The sequence below is a fragment of the Herpailurus yagouaroundi genome, unplaced genomic scaffold (genome assembly GCF_014898765.1).
Source record: "Herpailurus yagouaroundi ecotype Mexico unplaced genomic scaffold, PumYag 29, whole genome shotgun sequence".
Classification (NCBI taxonomy): Eukaryota; Metazoa; Chordata; class Mammalia; order Carnivora; family Felidae; genus Herpailurus; species Herpailurus yagouaroundi.
In genome coordinates, this window is record NW_024412377.1 from 95033416 (window position 1) to 95059021 (window position 25606).

Here is a 25606-nt window from a genome sequence, read left to right on the forward strand (position 1 = left end):
GGCTAAAGATGGAGATTAGAGAATCATTTTAATAGAGATGACGGAATCATGGACAAGAACAAGGTCTTCTAAGAAGAGGGTGTAGTGAGAAGAGAATAGGATAAAGGACAGAAATTTAGGAGATGTTGGCCCTGAAGGGATGGATTAAGGAAGAGAAACCAGTGAAGGAAGCTGAGATAGAGAAGAGAACACTGGTCCGGAATCCAAGGGAAGAGAAAGCCTCCTGAAGAAAGACATTAAAGAGGTGAGATGTTGGATTTAGCTTTTAGGAAATGACAGGGACTGGAAGTGAGATGTGGAGGCAATAGCCAGGTTCAAGTGGCTGAGAAGTAAATGGGAAACGAAGCCCTCAAACCTCTGCACCTGGCAAAATCCTCATCTTTGAAGACCCATCTCAAACGTCACCTCTTCTGTGACTCCTTTCCCAGCTTTCTGAATTAGCTTCTTCTTATGGTTATCTTTGTAATACTCAGTCTTTTCTTTTGAAAAATTTCATGGCACTGCACTTCATCTGTTTACATCCTGGTGACCTAAGTGAAGACTGGTCTCCTTGAAGTCAGGAGCCTCATCTTGTTCATCACGGTATCCTGAAGTCTTAGCTTAATGCCAGGACTAGTTGTAAACATTTCTTAAACATTTCAGTAAACATTTCTTTTTCTTTCCCTGATTTGTGTAAGCTTTATTTTTTTTCCAGAGGATTGACTCTAATTTTATTATTTTATTTTATTTTAAATCTGTGAGTTAGAAAAAGAAATGAGTATTTTAGGAAGTTTGAATATGGAGAAGAGAAAAAATTTGAGATAGAATCGGCTTGAGAGAAACGTTTTTAGAAAGAAGTAGCCTTGGACATTTTCATAGACTAGTAAGGAGAGTCAGGGAAGGGGCAGAGGATGAGGGTTCGAAAGAGGAAAGAGCTGACTAAGCTGGCCATGGTGGCTGAGAAGAGGTAACAAGGGCACAGGTACAGAAAGAGGTTCTGAAAGAGATCTAACGTTCTTCCTCTGAAACAGAAAAGTAAGGAGGATATAGTTCAAGTTTGAAAGTCATTGAGAAAAATTGAAGAGGATTGCATTAGGAAGACCCTTACCTTCTGCTAAGGTTAAAGAATCAGTGGTAACTGAGGGGACTGAACACAGAAGGTTTGGAACAACTTCAGACTATATGACCAGAATCCCTATAATCATGAAGAGTGAATGGTGAGTGGTGAAGTTGATCAGTTTGCATGTTTCTCCATGTATTTGTTAACAGACATTTAAAAAAGAAATGTCATTTGTATAGGTTTGCTTGTCTATTTTAACTTCTCTTAAGGAAACAGCTGTGAGACAATCAAAGTATCCTTTGCAGATTGTGGAAGTCCTTTTGCACACCAACTTTGCAAAGGCCTCTTTCTGTTTGAATAGAAGTAGGCAACCAACATATGTGTGGTTTACAATGACTGGCATCTGTTTGTAGAACTGTCTTTTTCTGTTATCATTAATCTGAAGTTTCATGCATAATCATTATCAGCGTGATAAGGAGTGATTGCACATGCATTTAAGTGAATCTTTAGGTCTGAAATGAGAGGTACTAGGATTACTAAGGTCACTCCCTCTTTTTTTAACTAGAGTTGGACAAGTGATAACCATCAAAGCGAAAGTTACCAGAGCATTCAGCACAAGCATGGAGGTAAGAGACCTCTTTTCTTACTTCTGCCTATTGGTGCTCTCTTTTCATTGTGTACAGAGGGCAGAGCAGGAGGCCTGGCATAATTTGGAGTTCATGAGGTTCTGAATTCCAGAAGATGCTTGAACCTGGAGTCAGTGTCACAGGTAAATAATAAGGACCTTGAGTTTCCTAGTCAACTCTGCTAAAATTAAAGGTGATGCGACACACTATTTTTATATAGAAGGATACATAAGAAGTAAACATATAAGGGAGAAGGGCACTCTCTTGGTTCTTTACAAGCCATGGGTCTTATTTCTTAATTACACTGACTCTGCTTTTTCTCCATCTCTGCACCCTCTAGTGGAAACTAGCCCCATAATTAACTAGTTTTTGAAAGGTAGAGTAACTGAAGTGAGAAAGGAAGTTTAGATTTTTCTTCTTCACCCACTCGGTTTTATTTTCTTTACCATAGTTGTGAATGCAGCATTCTCAGGGGCTTTTGAATTTTCTGTTCTGATTGAACCAGTAGCAAAGGGTTTACTGGATCCCATTTTGCAACTTCTAGGTTGGTTTGTAGCAGTCCCTTTGATCTTTGGGCACAAAAGACATATAGGGACTTATATTTGTTTGTTAGGGCATAGCAGAATACCACAGAGCAGATGGCTTAAACAACAGATATTTATTGTCTCACATCTCTAGAGGATAGACGTGCTAAATCAAGGAGTCTGTAGGGTTGATTCTTTCTGGGGGCTGTGTGAGAGAGTGTGTCCCAGTGCTTTCTTCTGGTGATTTGCCTTGGCTTCTGCCACATCATCCTGATCTCTGCCTTCATGTTCACATAGTGTTCTGAGGGTCTGTGTCCAAACCCCTCCTTTTTCGAAGGACATCAGTCACATTGGACTAGGAGCCCACCCTACTCTGGTATGACCTCACCTTAACCAAAATAAGGTCACATTATAAGGTACTGGATTCAACCCATATTCCTATTCAACAGAACTATTTGACAGTAACCATACCTAATGGTGATGGTTTTACCCTGAGTTAGTCACTTTCCCCCAGTATCCATATGAACAGAATACAAAACACTTGAAATCAGAAAGGAAATCTTTGTGTTAAAAGTCAGCTCTGTCAGCAACGATCGTGATGGTACTTTCTCAGCCTCCCTACTACAGGCTAGCACTCTACCTTATATTCAGCCCAAACACGGATAACAGCTCCTTTTCTTTTATCCTTTTCCTCCTATTCCATGAGAAAACGTAGAATTTCCAAAGGAAATTTGATTAAAAGCTAAGAAAAGAAAAACCGGTTAGTTTAAAAGCACAGATTTCTTTTTTAAATGTTTATTTTTTTTGAGAGAAAGAAAGAGAGCATGCACGCATGCTCGAGAGGTGGGTGAGGACCAGAGAGAGCGGGGCGGGGGGTGGGGGGGGTGCAGAGAAACCTAAGCAGGCTCCATGCTGCATGCTGTCAGCACAGAGCCCAACAAGGGCCTCTGTCTCATGAACCGTGAGATCATGACCTGAGCCAACATGAAGAGTCGGACACTTAGCTGACTAAGCCACCCAGGCACCCCTAAAAGCACAGATTTCTGATCCCAAGGAAAGTAAATCCTAGCCTTGACTAGGGCTAATTTAGTCCCTCTTCCAAGTTGAAGTCTTCTGTGGTCTCTGCATATGTTGTGTATTCAATAAGGTCTGGCTGGTGGGAACACCAGACTCTGAGTTCTGCATAAGTTCTCGGGACTGCTCATGTTACACTCCCCAGGAATCATTTTTGCCTCAGAAGGTGCTCATGTCTGGCCCTGTAAACGTCCACCTTGTAAACGTCAGACTGGTGTCATCCCAAACACTTAACAGGACTGTGTGCAAATTTTTGGAATTCTTTCCTTTTGTAGTTACACTTTTTTCTGGGAATGCCCACAAATCCCAGGAGCGTTGGTCTTCTTGATTTCTGCCTCCTCATTTCAGGAAGGTTCAGTTTCCCCTCCTTGGCCATAGTCTGGGACTTACCTTCTGGCTGAGAGCCCAGAAATTCAAGTGTTCCTCTTATCCGTTTCCCTCTTCTTAGTGGTGATATTTCTACATTATCTGCTATTCTAGTGTGAAAATAGTTGGTTCAGTTTTCTAGTTGTTTTTGCAGCGTGTAATTCCAATCTGACCTACTTTTTCATGACACAAAGTGAAAGTCCCCCTCACGTATGTTTTTGAGACATTTGGCCGTCATACATAACTAAGTTAACTGTTCTAACAGAAGACAGTGTTTGGAACTCATTTAAACTCTCCAGAATTGTGGGCTTGAGAATGGATGGTTTAAATCTGGTTAACCACTGTCGAGTTAACTTGAGTGTTACTGTGAAAATACTCACTTGCATTCGTAAGGTAAGTGATGTAAAATGAATTATGGATTATTGATTATTTTTGCACACGAGGTAGTTGGTGAAGATGTAGAAACAGCTGTTCTCTATAGTTAATAATACAGTGCTAAGCTAAGAGGCCTGAGGTTGCCCATGAGTCCAAGAAGATAGTGTTACATATCAGGGATATGTGGGGCAAGTGTTTATTAGCCAAAATCTTACAACAGATTCCTGAGTTTACCAATACTTGTACACAGTGAAATCCTCAGGACCTAAGCTTCAGATCTTTTCCCATAAGGAAATCCATTCCCTTGTAGTGTCACCAAAAAGTGCCTCAGCCACCTTCTTGCTCTTCCTGAAAAACAAAATTTCTGAAAAAGGCAACAAAGCTACTGATAACATGATGCAGTTTGTCCATGTTAACTCAGTTATAAAAGCCAGAGACTGAAGATTAAAAAAAGTTATGGTGTATCTCCTTAATGGTCTACAAGGCATTAATTAGTATCTTGTTTTCAAAAGCACATATAGTAATAATGGGATTAGAAAATACTTGTCAGATAATGCCAGTTTTTAAAATTATAACATGAAACTGTAAATACAGTGTGATAATTTTATGTAAATACATACACACACATAAAATGGGAATAAAATTCACCTAAACATTAGTGATTATTAATATGGGTAATGGGATTACTAATAATATTTACTCTGGGTAATCAGATTCCATTTTTATCATTTATGTATTTTTATGTTTACCAAATTTTCCATGTCAAATATCTATTTTTCTAGTAAGAAAAAAGTTTTTTTTAAGTTTATTTATTTTGAGAGAGAGAGACAAAGCATAAGCAGGGGACAGGCAGAGAAAGAAGGAGAGAGAGACTCACAAGCAGGCTCTGTGCTGTCAGCACATGAACTGTGAGATCATGACCTGAGCCAAAATCAAAAGTTGGACGCTCAACCAACTGAGCCACCCAGGTGCCCCAGAAAAAAAGTTATATTTTAATTTTATGGGACATCACTGAAAGAACAGTATTGCTTAAAAATAAATTAAAATGCTGATTTAATTCAAAAACAAAAGAACATTGAAGTGCATAACTGAATTTTGATTGCTGTGATCTCATCTGTTTTCTGGATGGCTGAACGTTTACTTATTTATTTTTCTTTTCATTTTAGATCAGCATCAAGGTGATAGTACAGGACATGCTCACTGGTATTGAGAAACTTGTTAGTGTGGCTTTCTCTACATTTGTAGCCAAACCAGTTGGAAAAGAAAAGGTAAATTTTCTGTGTGAAGAAGTATCTATGATGTAATTCAGGGACATAGTAATGATTGCATCAGAATTATTATGGAGAAAAAGACATTTCTTGTTACTGTGCAGTATGCTTTCCCAAGATTTTTTATCCATCAATATTTTTGTAAAATTTGTCCTTCTGTGGTAATACAGTGTTAAGCACCTTAGAGGAAGGGAGATGTAGTCAGTTTGTTAAAGAGGAAAAAAACACTGTGTTTTAAATGATCCAAAGTGCCTATCAGTTTCTCAAAAATAGTGTTTACTGGGTTAGTTCTTTTCTTTTATGGTTATATAACTCAAAATTGAGTTAAAATATTTTTTTTTTTTTTAAAAAGCAAGAGCAGTTTAGTCAGCACTTGCATATTATAGTCCAATCATTTTTTTATACCTGAAGGAAGAACGTCAAAGAGGCTGAACTGTTGAAGTTTAGAAATAAGCTTCAGGGCATATGGAGTAAAAACAACCTTAAAATATATGCATTATTCTGATATGTGTATGTGTGCCCAGCAGGCCTGCCTGGCTATGGGCCCAGAGCAGCTTGTCTATAGTTTGCTGGGGGTTTACTCATTGTTTCTTGGCTTTCATTTTTAGGATCAGGGGGAGGGTCCCCATTTAGTCTAAAGGTAATAATCCAATTTAGAATTAAATCTCTCACTGCAAGGATCACTTCAAACATGGGCATAGTAGCTTCTCCTAGTTCCATATTGAAGCAACAAGGGGTACTTCTTACTCTGCAAAAGTGTTCTTCAGCCTGCATCCAACTTTAGAGCCGGGACAAAGCCGTATTTTCTCTGTACCCAACAGAGATGACAGTAGGGCAGTACTCACCAGCAACTCCTTACTTGGGCCAACAGGCAAAGATATAGATGGATCTGACTCAGTCCATCCTGATGCCTGGGTGGTAGGTGTCCCTGAAGAATTTTGTGCACCACGGCACTTCTCCCAGTCTCTGTCCAATATTAGACATTCAACAAGACATATTCATATTGCCCAAGGGCATTCTATTTGAAACTGAAGTTCATATCAGCTAATACTGAAAATGCAGCTTTCTGGGCTATGTCTCAGACCTACTGAATTAGAATCACTAGTATAGGAACTTGGAATCTGTACTTTGACAAAGCATCCCAGGATCCTATGTTCACTAAAAATCTAAGACATTGAGATAGGTCTTGCAAACCATTGTTTTTTTTTCCCAGAGTCCCCCCAAATCTCCAAACCCTGAGAATGAGAGACTGTGGGGGTGATTGCAGATTTTCCATATCTGAGAAAAAGTGACAGAAAGGAGTCCACATCACCATCCCATTCTGTTCCTTCCATGGAGAAGAACACAAGGACTATCGTTTTTCCTCTCAAGCTTGAGACTTCTCATTTTGGCTTCAGGGACTCATGAAATAAGAATACTATAGTAGCACTCCAGTTAAACCTGTCCTGAGCCTGAAGAAACTTTTTCTGAGAGCATTTCTGGGAAGTCAGATGCCTTATGGTCCTGCCATTATAGGTTGGCTCAGATAACCTTTATTGTAAAACAGCTTTCCCAAACGAATTATTTTCCAGTTAGTAATGTTCTTGTTCAGGGGCACATCACAAAGAGAGCCACAAAAAGTCAGTGGTTTGGTATGAACCAACAGGCCTACCTGCATCTGTATCCAAAGTGAGTTTGTTCCAGGATGAGACGGGCAATGGTTAACTAGGCTTATTAGTTAGTTCATCAGTTTCATAGGCCGGATCATTGAAGGACTCACAGAACACCACAGGGTATGCTCGGGCAGGGCCTTACTAAACTAGAAGAGGTTGTTTGTAGGAGAAAGAAAGCACTGGCGAACAGCAAAGAAGTTTAAGACTTCAGGCATAGCTCTTGGGGTTCTTTTCCTTTATTATTATTATTATTATTATTATTATTATTATTATTATTATTTGTTTTTCATCATGATAGGTGTACTCTTTAATCCCTATCCCTTATTTCACCCATCCACCCACCCAGCTCCCTTGGGTGGAATTCTCTGTAATTAAGTCTGTTTCTTGGTTTGTCTTTCTCTCTCTCTTTCTCCTTTGCTCATGTGTTTTGTTTCTTAAATTCCACATATGAGTGAGATCATATGGCATCTGTCTTTTCTCTGACTGACTTATTTTGCTTAGCATAATACATTCTATATCCATCCACGTAGTTGTAGGTGGGAAGATTTCATTCTTTTTGATGGCTGAATAATAGTCTATTGTATATGTATATACCACATCTTCTTCATCCATTCATCTATCAGTGAACACTTAGAATGCTTCCATAGTTTGGTTATTGTAAATAATGCTGCTATAAACATAGGGATGCATGTATCCCTCTCAATTAGTGTTTCTGTATTTTGGTAATAAATACCCAGTAATGCTATTACTGGATCCTAGGGTAGTTTTATTTTTAATTTTTTGAGGAACCCCCTCTACTATTTTCCACAGTGGCTGCACCAGTTTGCATTCCCACCAGCAGTGCACAAGGTTTCCTTTTTCTCCACATCCTCTCCTAACACCTATTGTTTTTTGTGTTGTTGATTTTAGCCATTCTGACAGGTGTGAAGTGATATCTCATTGTAGTTTTGATTTGCAGTTCCCTAATGATGAGTGATGTTGACTATCTTTTCATTTGTCTGTTGGCCATCTGTATATCTTCTTTGGATAAATGTCTGTTTATGTCTTCTGTCCCTTTTTTATTGGATTATTTGTTTTTGGGTGCTGAATTGTATCAGTTCTTTATATATTTTAGATATGAATCCTTTATCAGTTATCTAATTTGCAAATATCTTCTCCCATTCAGTAGGTAGCCTTTTAGTTTTGTTGTTTTCTTTATTGTGTGGAAACTTTTTATTTTGATACAGTCCCAATAGCTTATTTTTGTTTTTATTTCCCTTGCCTCAGGAGACATATCTAGAAAAATGTTGCTATAGCCAATGTCAAAGAAATTACTGCCTGTGCTCTCTTTAAGGATTTTTATGGTTTCAGTCCTACATTTAGGCCTTTAATCCATTTAGAGTTTATTTTTGTATATGGTGAAAGAAAGGGGTCCAGTTTCATTGTCTTGCACGTGTCTATCCAATTTTCCCAACACCATTTGTTGAAGACACTTTTTTTTCCATCGTATATTCATTCCTTCTTTGTTAAAGCTTAATTGACCATGTATTTGTGGGTTTATTTCTGAGTTTTCTGTTCTTTGCATGGTCTTGAATTTCTTTCATCAGTGTTTTACAATTTTCAGAGTACAGGTTTTTCACCTCTTTGGTTAAGTTTTTTGATAGCTGTTTTATTGTTTGGGGTGCATTTGTAAATAGGATTGTTTTCTTAATTCCATTCTCTGCTGCTTTATCATTAGTGTATAGGAATGCAACAGATTTCTATACATTGTACACTGCAACTTTACTGAATTCATTTTTCAGTTCTAGTAATTTTTGGGTGGAGTTAAGATTTTATATATATATAGTATCATTTCATCTACAAATAGAGTTTCACTTCTTCCTTACCAATTCAGATACCTTTTATTTCTTTTTGTTGTCTGATTGTTGTGGGTAGGACTTCCAGTACCATGTTGAATAGAAGTGGTGAGAGTGGACATCCTGGTCTTATTCCTGACCTTAGGGGGAAGCTCTCTGTTTTTCACTCTCACAGTCCTTTTCAGTTATACAAAATATGCTTCATCTGGATTAAGATTGGAGAGCCAAGGCACAAGTTTACTAGGTGGACTTTTACACCCTTCTGGTCACATAACTAAAACAAGGTTGTATAGAGCTAAACCAGTGTAAGTTATCAAGTCTCTATATATTCCTAAACAAATTAGACAAGGTACTCCAGGGGAATCTTAGACTTGAAAGCAGCATATTATGAATCCCTTAGCTATTTTGTAGTCTTGGCTAAGGGTCAGTGCCAGCCTTTAGGTGTCCTGGAAACAAGCATGGAATTATTCCCATCCAGCTGCAGGGTGACTTTTTCATGCACGCAGGTTAGCAGACAGGCTTTTCTGGCAGAGCTTGAGCCCTTCGTTCTGCTGCACCATAGTTCCAGATTTCTGGAGGTCAAATTAAGCTTTGTTCTGACCTACTGATTCTTTCAATTTGCTTATTAGACAATGTTTTCACTGTGTGATGAAATTTCCAAATTAGAAATCTCTCTCAGTACATGATACCTTTCTCGAGTGCATCTTTACTCCCTTCCTTTGAGATTTTAATTTTGCAAAAAGTAGAAAACATTTCATAGTAAGAATTCAGCGGATTCAAAGTTCCTCTCCTCATTCATTAATTTGAAGAATTTTTTATTCTGTAGGCCTGTTGAAAATTTTGAAAATCAGGGAAAATTAATATTTGGAAAACTCTTTAAAGCATGTATTATATGAAGAAATAATTATGCCTATATTGACTTTTTAGTTTAAAAATATTTTAAGAAAAAAACTTAGTCAAATAATATGTGTGAAAACACCCAGGAATGGTCTATTTAAAAATTTTTTTTAACTTTTTTAACATTTTATTTATTTTTTGAGACACAGAGACAGAGCACAAGCAGGGGAGGGGCAGAGAGAGAGGGAGACACAGAATCCAAAGCAGGCTCCAGGCTCTGAACTGTCAGCACAGAGCCCAACACAGGGCTTGAATCCACGAACTGCGAGATCATGACCTGAGCCCCAGTCGGGCGCTTAACCGACTGAGCCACCCAGGAGCCCTCACGCATCATTGTTTTAATACCAAATTTTGAAAACAATATAAATGTTCACACAGATGATTTTATAACAAAATAAAAAACGTTCATGATATTTAACTTTATAAATGCAATTTTCTAAAAACCTCCTGGTTATACCATACTGCCCCTCGGAGAATCAGAGTCTTATTTGGATAACTTCAGTCCCTCACACACTATAGGAAAACTGGGATGGCAAGGTCATGGTGAGAACAACCATCCTAACTATCTTGCTATTGATTCAGGAGATGAGCACCCCTGTATCTAGAGACTGGGAAAGGGCTGTCACTGGAATGACTGTTTGATTATGGCAGAGGAAGTGGCATCCCTCTGGAGTCAGAGCAAAACTAAAATGTGCATAAAAAATACACTGTAAGGGTACTTCATGATGACAACTATGATATAACAAGACTAGATCTTTCTACTGAAGAGAGAGATGTACACATAATGTATTTAAAGAAGATTATTACTGGTGGCTCAGTCAGTTAGACATCTGACTTCGGCTCAGGTCATGATCTCACAGTCAGTGAGTTTGAGCCCTGCATCGGGCTCTGTGCTGGCAGTTCAGAGCCTGGAGACTGCTTTGGATTCTGTGTCTGCCTCTCTCTCTGCCCTCCCCTGCTCGTGCACTCTCTCTCTCTCTCTCTCTCTCTCTCTCTCTCTCTCTCTCTCTCAAAAATAAATATTTAAAAAAATTTTTTTAAGTTTATTTATTTATTTATTTATTTATTTATTTATTTTTGAAAGAGAGAGAGTGAACTCAAGCCGGAGAGGAGTAGAGAGAAAGGGAGAGAAAGAATCCCAAGCAGGCTCACTGTCAGCACAGAGCTCAATACAGGTGCCAATCCCACAACCATGAGATCATGACCTGACCTGATATCAAAAGTCAGATGCTTCATGCACTGAGCCATCCAGGTGCCCCCAGAAATACTCTATTTACTTGGAGTTAGAAAACAATGTAACATATCATTGGTTTTGCAAAATCCATGCTGCGCTGTTATAATTTAACAAGGCAATGAAAGATAAATGTTTTTCTTTCTCTAGATTCATTTAAAACCAGTCACACTTCTGACTGAGCAAGATCATGTGGAACATAATCTGGCTTCAGAGAGAAGGAAAGTTCGATTACATCATGAAGATACTTTTAAAAACTTGATGAAAGAAAATAGCGAGTTTGATGGTCAGTAAATCTACTTATGGGAACTTTAATTATATGACTGTGACAAGCAGAGGGGTCCTTTCTTAGAGTACATTTATTTTCACCTTGTTATTACAGTTCAGCCCTGGCAATGGTAGGTGTCTTCCCCAACAAACTCAGTGGCTGGAGAAGGAAGGGCCTGGCCAATTCAAAATATAACTGCAGTTATCTAAGACCTCTTTAAATTGGAGGATCTACAGGGGAGGAGAGAGGAAAAGAAGGGTCACAGGGACCAGGCAGTCCTTATTGGTAAGTATGCACTCAGTAGTGACCAAAGAATGGAGGAACAACAGCACAGGGATATGTCCATCTGGTGCTTCACAGTTTACTAAGCAGGCTCTCTTTCATTACTTCATATGAACTGCTTATAATACTAACAGAGGAGAAAACGGAAAGTGAGCTGTGGTGAGCCTTGCTAAAGATCACAGGAGCTATGAATGGAAGCGATAAGATTCTATTTCTGTTTCCTGGCTCTTCCCCCAATAGCACTGTTTGATTAGCCAGAGTGTCTTAGTTCTCTGGCTGCGAACCCCCAGGCTCTTGGAGGCCTCATGGGGCCAGAATGGCATGGAAAAGAGGGCCACTTTGCCCCTCCCCTGCCCTTCCTTTACTTCTGACCCCATCTCCTTCAGCCCCAGGGGAGATGACCTTTCAGGGAGAGCAAAGTGGTGAAGGGGAGGAAGTGGAGTGGTCTAGCTTGAGCCACTCTGCTCCCAGTGGTGAGACAGGAAGTTCCCAGAAGATTCAACTCACCTGGGCTCCAAGGCAGCCACTAGTAGAAGAGGAAGGAAAGGAGAGGAGAAAGGATCAGAATGAGAATATTAGAAGAGAGGAAGGAAGAAGAGGAGACACAGAGGCCAGAGGAGAGAGGAAGGCAGAAGCAGGGGTGACCTGTGTGTGGGGGATTTATTCTGCCCTGCATGACATCATCATGGCCCGGGGACGACCTTACAGATGACCTTTCGGTTGGAAAAAAGTTTTTCAAAGGCTTCTATTCTTGCAGACTTTTAAAAGACAATGCCCATTACCAAGCGGCTTTTTTTAAATTTATTTATTTTGAGAGAGATACTGTGTGCTCATGGGAGCGAATGGGGGAAGGGGAGAAAGGGAGAGAGAGAATCCCAAGCAGGCTTTGTGCTGTCAGCCCAATGTGGGGCTCAAACTCATGAAGAATGAGATCATGACCTGAGCCGAAATCAAAAGTCCCGACGCTTAACTGACTGAGCCACCCAGGCGCCCTACAAAGCTACTTTAGAAGAAATGAAGACTTCGTCATTAAATTACTATGCTGAGAAGAGTCCATCCTTTTGTAAAGATGGTCTCTGTACCAAAATATATTTTAAATGCATTTTTGCTAAAGTAATAAAGTGGCCGAACCATGAGAACAAGGGCAAACTACAAAGAAAATTCAAGGTGGAAGGAGGCAGTACATGAAAAGATAGGACTGTATCATGGAGGCTCTCCTAGGTCAAGTTAAGAGGCTTAAACTTTATTCTCTCCTTAAAGAGAGCTGATACAGATTTGGGCACACTTGTTGCATGATTAGGCTGGCACTTAATGTGGTCATTCTGTGTAGAGGAGAAGAGACTATATGCAGGGAGACCAGGCAAAGGATGAGGAGTGGCTACTCCAGGCAGTGGTAGTATAGAAAGGAGGAGAAAAGTCCAAAACTATACAAGGGGTAAAATCAGTAGAATAGGGTCACTGATGGGGAGATGGGTGAGGAAGAAGTTCACAACAACTCTCAGGTTTCTGGTGTGAGCAACTAGCTAATTAATGGTAGTATCTTGAACTGAGGTCATGCATATGAGGGGCAGGAGAGGGGCAGTTTTGATGAGGTGGATGATGAGTTCAGTTTAGTCTCATGTGCTTGTGGAACAACCAAAAGGACAAAACCAGGCTGGGGAGATTTAGTTTGAGACACAGCAGCTTATAGATGGCAATTCAAATGAAGCCAGTACCTACAGTCACCCAGGGAGGGCTCATAGGGGCAAGAGGGTGGTGGGCAAGAGTGGAACCTGCAGAACATGGCCATAAGAGATAATCAGAGGAGGAGGATGGATCTACAAAGAAGATCTAGAGGGACTAGTGGGAGGGATGCAGCGAGAACCAGAGAGACTAGCATCATAAGTCAAGGGAGTAGAGTTACATGAAGAAATGAGTGGTCACCTGTGTTCCAGGAAGTGAGGAATAAAAACTGTCCACTGAATTGGGAATAGAAAAGTCATTCTCACATGCTACAGCCATTCAAATGTAGAGGTAGAATGATTGCAATTGACTTCAGTTTCAGTGTGTTAGGAAGTTGGGCAAGATCTCCTCTATGGGTCTGGTTCAGTTTAGAATTACAGATTTTTAAGGGGTGGCTCAGTTGATTGAGTGTCCAACTCTTGATTTCACCTCAGGTCATGATCCCAGAAGTGCCACATCAGGCTATGTGCTGAGCGTGGAGCCTGCTTAGGATCCATTCTCTCTCTCTTTCCCTCTCTCCCTCTCTCCCCCTGTCCCTCTGTCCCTCTCTTCATCTCTCTCTCTCTCTCTCCTCCTCTATCTTTCCTTCTCTCCCTCTTTCCCTCTCTACCTCTCCCTCAGCCCTCTCCCCAGCTTACACTATCTCTTTCTCTCTTTAAAGTAAAAAAAATACTTCAGAAGTATGGATTTTTAGAAGTCTGTTTCTATCATGTTTCCTCTAATCTGCTGTAAAAGTGGATTATTCTACATTCCTTTGTACAATACAACTTTTAACTTAATTTTGTTGATTTTATCTTTTTAGAAATTTTACAAGCTTGCATGCCACTGAAGCAACCATAGAACCTAAAAGCAATTTCTCTTAATGTCAGAGCCAGACCCCAGAACTTTAAGTTGCCCTTGAGTGCGTGTTTTGTCCACCTGCTGTCCAGTGTATCTGATAGGGTTTGTCTTGAACTGGACAATACCTTCTGAAGGAAGACAGCTAGATCATCTCTGTTATTGAACAGTGTTTTTAGAAAACCCAGGGTTCTAACATTGATAGTAATATCAGAACTAATTGGAATCTCTTTTAAGATTTTGTGTGATTGAAATGCATATCATTGGAACAGTGAGAAATTTTAGTTAAAATCATATGCTTTCAGAAGAAAAGGGAAACAGATGAGATTAGATTACATAAAAGCAGGACTTCTTTGGAGTGTGTTCTTGTACCACTGAGTCACTGTTTGGAGGCTTGGTATATAGGAAAAGACTTCATATTTGGAGCATTAAATTATTTTTTTAGTGAGAAATCAAATCTTTATGAGCATTATCCTGTGTTAATTCTTTCTGGTTGTGAGAAGGAAAACAACAGTTAAAATGACTTCAATTCAGGTCAAAGTTCCTGACCTGAAATTGTAGAATGAATGCAAAATTGTCCAAACAGAATGATGACACAATACTTAACGAACATCCAAAGTACAAGTATTGTAATTGACCTCTGGACAGGCATGGTCTTATTTGGAAGTCTGTAGAAAGGGTGAGGTTTGTTTACCATACTTGAGTACACAGACAGAACTGTGACCTGACTTGGTCTCTGAGCCTAGGAGAGCTATATTTCTCCAATGATTGGCAGTTACCTGTAAATAAGCATGCTTCTACGCTGAGGTCACCTGTACTCAGTATATTTTTGCATCCATGTCGTAGGTCACCTGTATTCAGTATATTTCTGCATATATGCTTATGCATACATGACCTGCCCTAGTACCCACCTCTTTGTATCCCAGTGTATGCCATGTATGTCTTTATAAGAATCGAGTAGCTTTGTCTTTAAAGTTATCCCTCAGAAAAGAAGGAATTGCCTTACATTTGTGTCTTTACAATGTTTTCCATAATATATTGCCTACTCAATTTTTTATTTTATCATTATTTTAAATTATTTAAAAATAGGTAGCACACATGCACAGGGTGAAAGTTCAAAAGGTATGAGGGCATTCAGTTAAAAGATAAGACTTCCAGAGCGCTTTGGTGGCTCAGTTGGTTGAGTGTCCAATTTTGATTTTGGCTCAGGTCATGATCTCATGGTCATGGGATTGAGCCCTGCATTAGACTCTGCACTGATGATGTGGAGCCTGCTTGGGATTTTCTGTCTCCCTCTCTCTCTGCTCCTCCCCAACGCACACACATGTGCATGCTCTCTCTCAAAATAAATATTTTTTTTAAAAAAGCTACGACTTCCTGCCATCAGTATCTCCCAGTTACCCAGTTCCTATCTTGAAAGACAACCAATATTACACACACACACACACACACACACACACACACACACACGCACACACATACTTAGAGCACAATATTCAATTAGCTATGCACTTTTCTTTTTTTTCATTTAACAGTGCATTTTAGAGATAGTTTATATTTATTTGGAACAAAAAAGCAAGAGATATTAACCTAAAAAAATCAGTACAGTTTTAGGTATTAATAGGACATCATCTGACAATGTCAGTAATGGCAAAAAAAGAGAGAAAAAAGAAGTTGAAAGATTCAAGATTTCATGTGTGTTTAAATATCACTTTAGGAAGCAGTCCAATTCTGATTACAGCAATATGGTGGATTTGGTGTCTAGAACAAGCTAAAATTTCTGGATAAAATATTTACAAACATCTTTGCAAACACATCTCAGCAGGAAGAAGAATAAGAGAAAATCTTGAAGTCTGGCCATAATTGGAAAACACAAATTTGCTTGGGACTCTGTAGATACTAGAAGACCTAGAACTTGTGTTTTAATGGGCCTGCATAGGCTCAGGAAACAAAGCCAGTGGCCCATGATAGGTGGAAGGTTGAATCAGGGAACCTTAAATGGAGCTGCAAACCTAAAAAAATGATACTTTCAGTGAGTCAGTTGAAAAAAATCCCAATCCTCAATGAGCTTTGGTAGGGGTGCTTTCCTATCTCATTGAGACCTTAACCCTAGGTAAAACGGGTGGGGTTGGGGATGGGGGGACCTGTTTTCCTTTGAGAATTCAATCACAGGTACATTCTTAGGTAGATTTGGTATCAGAATCCACATCACTTGTTTGTACTGAAACAGACCAAGAGAAATTTATTATGAAGTGGCACTGTGTTACAGTACCTCCAGGTGACTGGCAGCCACAAATGCAAACCTCTGGAGACATAACTTTAAGCCCCGCTCTAAAAGAATTCCCACAGATGCAGATCCAAGGCATATGAACTCCTAGTCAAAAATCCTGAAAAATAAAAATAAATAAGTCACCAAAATCTAGAGGAATCACCTTCTGAAGGTGCTTTGGGGAGGTGGGCCCCCTTTGAGGAGGCCCACAAAGACTACAATTACTGCATTTATCATATAAAGAATGTTGAAGTAAAAACGTTAATATATTTTAAAGAAATAGAATCAAAAGTATTATTCAGGAATTAAAAAAATTACCTAGAAGATTTGACAAAGAGAATTTCTATACAAAAATATATATAATAATTTAAATTTAAAACTCAATGAATGAATTGAACAGCAGATAAGACAGTAACTGGAAGATAGATCTGAAGGAGTTACCTAGAATGCAGATGGATGGGCAAAGAATTGGGAAATATATGAAAGATTTGGAGACATATAGAAAGGAGTAAGAAGTCTAACATGCATCTAATCAGAGTTCCAGAAAGAAAGGATAGAAGAATGGGAGAAAAATAGCATTTGAAGCAAATGACATAGACATTTCATTCAGAGGTAACAAGAAAGTTTGGTATCCATATGAAAAGATGATGGACCACATTAATCAGGGAAATCCAAATTATAACCAACATAAGATATTTCACACCCACAAAACTGGAAAAATTTGAAGAGTCTACAGTATTGTTTAAGTGAAAATGCAAAGCAGTAGGAACTCTACTAAACAACATACAAAAGTGTACATTGGTACACTTTGTTACCTAGAAAATTCTGTTGAAAGCAGGGACTATGAATGTGGAATAAATCAGCAAAATTAAGTTCATTCATTCATTCATTCATTCAATAAATATTTACTGAGTGCTCATATTAAGGAATTATATTAGAATTTAAAAAGAAAATCAGTTCTTGTCCAAAGGAGCTTCGGATCTAGCGGGTCAAAGATCACACAAAGAAAAATAAAAGTATAGTTATAAAATAAAGATGCATGTGTGAGCTCATAAATGGGAATTAGCTGTTAGATCTGGAAGGCTTTCCTGAGGAAGTGTTGACTGAGATGAGCCAACATAGTGTTGAGGTGGAAAAGTTTTACTTTATAAGCTTCTTCTAGCTGGTCTGGGAATTAAATTGTCATGAGACATTAACAGGAGAAAATCAAACAAAAGTTTAATTACAGGATACTGCCTATATACATGGGAGAGATCCAGAAAAAAATGAGTAACTCATTGAAATGGCAAAGCCAAAGACAAGAGATGATATTGGGGGTGGTGGGTCAGTTATGGGAGGTTACCGAGGAAAGCACAGTAAACAAGGATAAGGTTATTTTGTAGATTTAAATCATTGTCTTCTCTGGTAAGTTTCTAGATTTACAGTCATCCCCCTCTTTCTGGTACAGCAAGGTAAATATGCTTACAAATAGAGATTTTTCTTATACACATAAATGTCTCTTACCAAAGGGTAATTTCTTTTTCAGAGCTTCTCTATGGTTTCTTAAAATAATAAGCCTAAAAGAAGCAACATGCCAAAGAGGCATATCTTGAGGTGGCAAAATTTGCTCCCCTATAAAAATAGGGGATAAGAGATAAGTGGAAGAATGTGATAGTCCTGCTGATAGAGCAAACAATATGTGCAAATTCCCTGATGTTGAAGACAGTACTTAGTTATAGGACTGAAAAAAGGCCCTCATAGCTAGAACAAAGAGAGAGAGTGAAAGAGAATATGATAGGAGGAGAGTGGTAGTAGTCGCAATCAGACTCGCTGGGACTGGAGAAGTAGACAGACCAGACAAGGAAGGAAGGACTTCCCTAGCCAAGGGAAGGATTTGGGCTTTTATTTATTTTTCATTTAGTTTTAATGTTTTAATTATTTTTGAGACAGAGACAGAGTGTGAGTGGGGGAGGGACTGAGAGAGAAGGAGACACAGAATCTAAAGCAGGCTCTAAGCTCTGAGTTGTCAGCACAGAGCCCAATGTGGGGCCTGAAATCAGAGCCTTTGAGATCATGACCTGAGCTGAAGCCAGCCACTTAACCAACTGAGCCACCCAAGCGCCCCTGGGCTTTTGTACTAGGGTGTTTTTGGAAGTTTCTGACATGTTTTCAAGTAGGAGACTGAAATGATCAGTGAAATGAAGGGGAAAAAAATTAAAAGACCATCAATTAATTATAAATCTAAAAATTTCATGAGGAAATGCAGTTCAGGTCTTTGTAGCCACACTTCTCTGCTCACTTATGTGTGACTGTGCCAAGAATGGCCCCATTCCCAGTTCCCAACAGCTGCCTAATCTATGCTCTTGGGCTGCAAGCTCAGCTCTGCCTCTGACAGGACAACCGGGATGGTCCCCGATTTGTAAATCCTCCCTCTACTTCCTCAACAAAGCCACACAAGATTTAGGCCTAGCTGTTGATTCACTAGATGATGCAAGACGCATAATTGAATACATTTTACTGCTTTGCAGCCAGAGTAAATGATTTTTCCATTGTTGAGAGTAAAAACCAATTTGTCAGTAAATGAAGCAGATATGATTCGAAGGAAGCAGAAGGACACTGAGAAGTACAACTCATTGTGCCATTTCTGTTCGTGACTGCATTCATTGCAAAACAGTAACTATGGAGGCCACATTCCCATTCTGAAGTTTATACTAGAGCAAACTATTCCAGATTTTCTGTATCTTTGGCCCTTTATAGCTCAAAGTCCTTTCATTTTAACAACTTTATTGAGGTATAATTGATGCACCATAAATAATATTATGCATACATAATGCAGTTATAAATAACATAATAATTATTATAATTATAAATAATAACTGGTATACCCTAAATTCATGTGCTCATGAAGTATACAGTTTGTTTTGAGCCGTGTACACCCATAAAACCATCACCACAATCAATATAGTAACATACCATCAACCCCCAAATTTCTTTCTGACTTTCCCCACACTGATCTGCCCCTTCTCCACTCCAAACAACTCAAGTTTAAATTTAATCATTATTTTAATCAAAATTCCAATGAACTTGTATGATAGATTGGAATGCAATCTCTAAAAGGGCCTTTCTAGGGGCGCCTGGGTGGCGCAGTCGGTTAAGCGTCCGACTTCAGCCAGGTCACGATCTCACAGTCCGTGAGTTTGAGCCCCGTGTCAGGCTCTGGGCTGATGGCTCGGAGCCTGGAGCCTGTTTCCGATTCTGTGTCTCCCTCTCTCTCTGCCCCTCCCCCATTCATGCTCTGTCTCTCTCTGTCCCAAAAATAAATAAACGTTAAAAGGGCCTTTCTAATCAGCTATCCAATTCCCTGGAATTCATGAAGGTCACTCTTTAGAATCAAACCTGTTTATTTCCTCAGGAGATTTAAGTCTTCAGGAATAATTTAATTTTTCTAAAAATCCCATGAGTTAAGGGTACAGCTAGGAAGGAAAAATAGTAGTCCCAGTTTGTGCAGTTAATTCCACCAATATTAATGTCTGCATCCCTCCTTCAGATCCCATTTGTGATGAAGAGGAAGGAATGGTTTCTACAGGTGGCACCGCTGTTCAGAGCATTGAACTTGTCCTCCCACCCCATGCAAACCATCATGGAAATACATTTGGTGGCCAAATTATGGCTTGGATGGAGAGTCTGGCTACTATTTCTGCAAGGTTCTTGGTTTTGACTTTTGGTGTGTGATGTTGTGTCCAGTGGGGAGAGATCAGAAAGGGTCTGAGTCCTGGTTATTGAGCTAGGAGAGAAGGAGAGGAGAGTGTTGGCATTTATTAAAATGAGAAAATAAGTCATTTATCTGTTTACCTTAGGATTAATCTGTCTTTTTTTTTTCATTTTTTTAGTTTATTTATTTTGAGAGAGAGAGAGACAGAGCATGAGCAAAGAATGGGCAGAGAGAGGGAGGGAGAGAGAGAGAGAGAGAATAAAAGAGAGGGAATCCCAAGCGGGCTCTGCATGTGGAGCTGGGTGTGGGGCTCCAACTCAACAAACCAGGAGATTATGACCTGAGCTGAAACCAAGAGTCGGCCACTTAACCTGCTGAGCCAATCAGGTGCTCCTAATCTGCCCTTTTGTTTAAAGGTGAATGTTTATGTTCTTGGCTCAAAAATAAAAATAAAATGACAGTTCTAGTACTTTATTCTGAATTGTAAATGTTGATCTTGTAACGCTGCAGCTTCTTGTAATGATAGTTATGACATGGTGGATGCAGAATAGAAATGGAAGACGACCTTTACACTTAAAAATACTCAAATTGCAAACTTTTTTAAAGACACTTTACAATTTGGTTTGACCTTTGAAGGTGCTGGTTAGAATCATTATGGCCAAAGGATTAACTGAAAAATAAGATAACAAAGAGAGGAACTTGAAAGAATACTTTTAAGTACTCCTCAGTTTCAAAAAAGGTATTTTATTATTAATGGAACCATGTAGGCAGTTGAGCAGTTTTAAGGAACACTGTGTATTCGGAAAATGCATTTGAACAGGAATTGCCCTACTGACAATCTTGTAACCATGGAACATTGTTAAGATTTTATTTTCCCAAAATGAAAAGAATTTTATGATGAGTATGTCTATAATTGTGACCATAGTTAGAAACCTGTAGTAATCCTTCCTATAAATTATGCGCAAATAAGAGAGCTTGTTTTTAAAATGAGATTGTCGTTCTCAATGGCAATAAAGAATTTGAACCTGTTCTTTTGTAAGGCTTACAATATAATTAACTGTGACAGAATCTGTTCACATAGTGTTGGCACAATTCCTTTGAGTAATTGAATGACTACCATGGGGATCTAAAATGTAGAAAATTACCAAAGTAACTTTCTGAGATTAAACATACTTTACAAAATTTCAAAATTTCACACACACACACAAAATTGTAAAATGTGTACCTTGTAGCCTTTCAGGCTTTGTGTAGCAATCTAGGTAATTTTCCAATAGAAAAAAATATGAGTCTTTTGATATGTGAGTGAATTCAGTTGAAGCTAAGAAACTGGTGTGAATAGCACTAGCTGGTAGTTCCTTCACTGTGCTCCCCTCCAACCTGAGAGTTACAACTTCCTGTGATTGTGGCCATGAGCTGTCAGGATGAATAGAACCCTCAAATGAGGACAGAAGACCTTGGTTTGTTTTTCAGAGGGACTGAGATAGGGAACAAAACAAGAGCATGACTGTCACCACAAGAGCAGAAGCACCAAGCATCTCAGTAAAGACCCTCCAGCTCGGGGACATAGTATTTCCAAAAATGTTTGCAGGGATTGTACAGACCCACTCTCAACTTATGTAATGTACTTATTTCATTCTTACAAGAGTTAAAAGATGTTTATTTAGAAAACACACTGAGGGGCTCCTGGGTAGCTCAGTCAGTTAAGCGTCCAACTTTGACTCAGGTCATGAACTCAGGGCTTGTGAGTTCAAGCTCCGAGTCGGGCTCTGTGCTGACAGCTCAGAGCCTGGAGCCTACTTCAGATTCTCTCTCTCTCCGTCTCTCTCTGTTCCTCTTCTGCTCTCTCTCTCTCTCTCTCTCAAAATATAAACAAACAATTAAAAAACATTTAAAAAAAAAGAAGTATTTGTCCGTTGCATTTGTTACGCAAATTAGCAGTTCATGAAAATACTTTGAAGAGTGACCTCTTTCTCCTCTCTCTCTTCCCTTTGTTTCATCAGCCGCCTCTGTAGGGCACACCCCCTTCTAAAGTCCGTGGACATGTTTAAGTTTCGGGGACCATCTGCTGTTGGAGATCGTCTTGTTTTCAATGCCATTGTCAACAATACATTTCAGACCTGGTAAAGCATTTTTAGTGCTCTTAGCCTGCTGTGGACAAATTCAAACTTGCAAATGAATAAATTTTCTTATTTCAGTGTAGAGGTAAGTGTAGGGACTACTTTAAAATAACCAAGTTCCTTCTAATTTTTTTTTTAACTTCACTCATCTTCAACATCTATAGACAACTCATTTTAACTCTGTTTTCTTCTTGGAGGCTCTTTGCACTTAGTAAATTGTGATGGGTTGGTTTTTGTCTCATAATAAGGGTACAGTTAACCCAGTACCATCTTGGTGTGTACCTGTCATAATTATTACTCTTTTTTTCACTCTCAGAAGAGTCCCAGTGACTTTATGGTCAGCTGACTCCTAATGAACCTGTTATTTATCACCATGAAGCCCGAACCACTTCCCAGTTATGTTTTTCTTGATACACAATGAAAAGATTTAATTGCCTTAAGTCTTTTAAAATGTGAAAAAGAGTATGTTTCCTATCCAATTTTAGTGTTTGATGCTTTTAAATATGGAACTGTTAGGTTTAGGGGAGAAAACTTGACTTTGGCACTATCAACTCCCCCATTCCCCATTATCAAAATATGTTCATGAAGGTATAGAAAGTCCTTCCTAACTGGCCTTTTTCCCACTTGGTGGGAAAGTGAAGTGGGAGTTCTCCCAGGGGCTTCTGCATCAGATTCATCACTCTGATGAAATGGATTTTAACAGTTGCATGCATTTGCGATGACAAAAAGAAAAGCCCAGAACCCTCATTCTTTTCCTCCCTCAGAAGCGGTGGTGGCTGTGTGGGCAGAGGAGGCCTGGCAGGCTCTGGTTCTCTGCCCACAGCTCTGTGTCGCCCTCTGCAGTGTTGAAGTGGGAGTGCGCGTGGAAGCCTTTGACTGTCAGGAGTGGTCTAAGGGCCAAGGCCGTCACATCAACAGTGCTTTTCTCATTTATAATGCTGTCAATGATAAGGAAGAAATGGTCACATTTCCCAGAATCAAACCCATATCAAAGGTCAGTTATCAGCACGTGAGTTCATTAATCAGACCACTTATTCTGGGGGAAGTGGTGGGTTGCAGAGCTCTACCCAGAATCTCCCCACACCAGCAACAACTTCCAAGGCTATTCCTCTTTAGATTTTTTTTCTTTTTTACATTACAAAGTAAAATGGACTTTTTCTCCCCCTGCCCACCCCCGATCACTCTCATCATTTGTTAGAATGATAGAGGCCCTAGAGACCTCACTTCTGTTCCGCTATGTGCTGCTGTGGGAAGAACATCATCTTCCGTGTCCTATTTCTGACTCTCTTCTCCCACTTCTTTACTCCAGCTCTCCATGGTTCTCTACATGCAATGGAACTGTATCTTCTCCCTATCTGAGAGTGGCCTTGCTGCCCACCCTCACCTTTTCTAAAAACTGTATAGTGAGATAGATGTATAATTCTGATAACAGAAATGATAACAGTCACCACTTTAAAAAAGGGGAAAAAAAACAGGCTGCAAAGGTTGTCTTTATCCGTGCACTTGCCCTTTGTGGGTGTTGAGTATAGTTCACACAGAGACACCATGTGTGTTCCAACTAGCCCCTTCAACTGAATTCAGAGAGAGACACTTAAGGATTGTACCATTAAATTAGAAATGTATTGATTTTAATTTGTTTTTTATTAAAGGATGATTTTAGACGGTATCGTGGAGCTATTGCACGCAAGAGAATTCGCCTAGGCAGGTAAGGGATGTGGGCATAAGGATTTGAGGCTATGTTCTCTTATCTAACAAATTATACAGCAAAGGGCCCCTCTCTAGGTGTCTGTTCCCACATAATGTAACATGAGACAGTCTGATATTTTCTGACTTGGAGGCTAACTGTGACAGATTTTTTTTTTCTTGATTGTTCCACTAGTAAAAGTAGCTTTTAAAACTGCTGATTTCAGTTCAAGAAAGTGTCATGGTGACTGTTGTGTGCCAAATGCAGGGAAGAAAACTTTATTATTATAACATTATTATAACATGTTAAGTAACATTTTAATTTTTTTCCAGAAAATATGTTACTTCCCACAAAGAAGAAGTGCCAGTTTGTGTACAATGGGACATAAGCAACCAGGTAACCGTTTTATGATTTGGAGCTTTTCGTGTAAAAAGGGAAAATGGTATCATTATAAACATGAAAGTTCCCATGTTTAACTGCTTCAGGTTGTGCCTATACAAGTTAGATGAAAAGGTAAATTATATCAGCCAATCATCTCAGAATAAAACCAAACTATTAGTAAGTGGTTACCAACTAGTAGTTTCCGTGCCCTGTCTGAATTACATGTACAGTTTCCAAACTACAGACTCAGAATGATCTGCCATCAAATGCATTCAAGCAGCATGACACTGAGATACGGTGTCTCTCCATAATTTGTGCTGAAAAGACATGCCTTCCGGCTTGCATTTTTATAACACAACAACAAAGTATTAGTCATTTTAAAGTTTTTGACCATAAATTATAAAAGGAGATCCAAGTTTACTGATTACATGTTGATTATAAGTCATACTGAAAGGTTATGTTGTCTTTGCTCAGGACACCAATTAAAATGATACTAATTTGCTAAGCATGCAGGCCTCATTTTATTTTGTCTGAATTCTGAATTAAGTGTTTGAGACAAATTATGTTACCGACAGCTTGGTTCTGAGATTAGCATTATCACTTTGGCTCTAACAGTTCCCGTTTTCTAAGCAGAAACTGTTTGATCACATATCTGTGGACCGAACTCTCAGCTTTTACGATATTTGTGTTTTAGGTATCCCTGAGTAATGCCAATGTGGAGGCTCTCAAAAATCTGGCAGCCAAGAGTGGCTGGGAGGTTACCAGTGCTGTGGAAAAGGTAGGAGGCATCCAGGTCTATGTACAACCTGCTGTCCATCACAAATGAAAGTTGTCATGCTGCTGGTGGTGGTTCTGCTTCTACTGCTGCTTTTAAGAAGGTAAAAAGTCTTTCTGGGAAGCTATTTCTAAGAGGCAGGTATCTTTCCAGGGCTGAATCTACTGCTCCGTGCCGGTTGATTTGTGGTCCTCCAGGCTGCCCCACACATTCCTGCCTCTGAACTTAGTTGTCATATTCCACTCCTCTCTCTTTCTCCTCTCCATCTGCCTCAGTCCAACCTGGTCTTCAAGACCAGGACAAATGCTTTCTGCACAAAGCCAATTCCTATCATCCTGACTGAAGGAACTTCCCTGGAGGAACCCCCTTAGCAATTACTTTTTCAAAATTAATTTGTCAATCAATTATGCCCTGTCTTGTGACAGTGCTTCCACTGCTTCGTTGAATTGATGTTGATGTCTTACATAGTAATTTAACTTTTTACACATGGCCTTTTTCCCTAACAAGATTATGAACTTTTGAAGAAAGAAGCCTTGTCTTGACGTCTTTGTGTCTCTCTTAGCACCTTTTATACTATTTTGCAGGTCATCAAATTTAAGTAAACATATATAATTTGGATTCTAATTTTATCTCATTTCAGAAGTGGTTAGGAGACCCTTTGAAGCTGATGCCCACAACTAGACTAGACTGTAA

At 39.2% G+C, this 25606-nt stretch overlaps 1 protein-coding gene across 6 annotated transcripts in view; it reads left to right on the top strand.

The window, feature by feature from the left end:
• The window catches only part of ACOT12 (acyl-CoA thioesterase 12), a 55080-nt gene that overhangs the window by 14491 nt on the left and 14983 nt on the right, over positions 1-25606 (top strand). For 5 of the 6 annotated variants that reach the window (XM_040449556.1, XM_040449549.1, XM_040449538.1 and 2 more), the window contains exons 3-11: positions 1605-1665; positions 5171-5272; positions 11038-11173; positions 19792-19948; positions 21957-22076; positions 22917-23067; positions 23723-23778; positions 24090-24153; positions 24833-24916. In XM_040449556.1, coding sequence (XP_040305490.1) covers positions 1605-1665; positions 5171-5272; positions 11038-11173; positions 19792-19948; positions 21957-22076; positions 22917-23067; positions 23723-23778; positions 24090-24153; positions 24833-24916 — 931 coding nt within the window. The remainder of the gene's footprint in view (positions 1-1604; positions 1666-5170; positions 5273-11037; positions 11174-19791; positions 19949-21956; positions 22077-22916; positions 23068-23722; positions 23779-24089; positions 24154-24832; positions 24917-25606) is intronic. The other variant, XM_040449555.1, reaches the window with a different exon arrangement.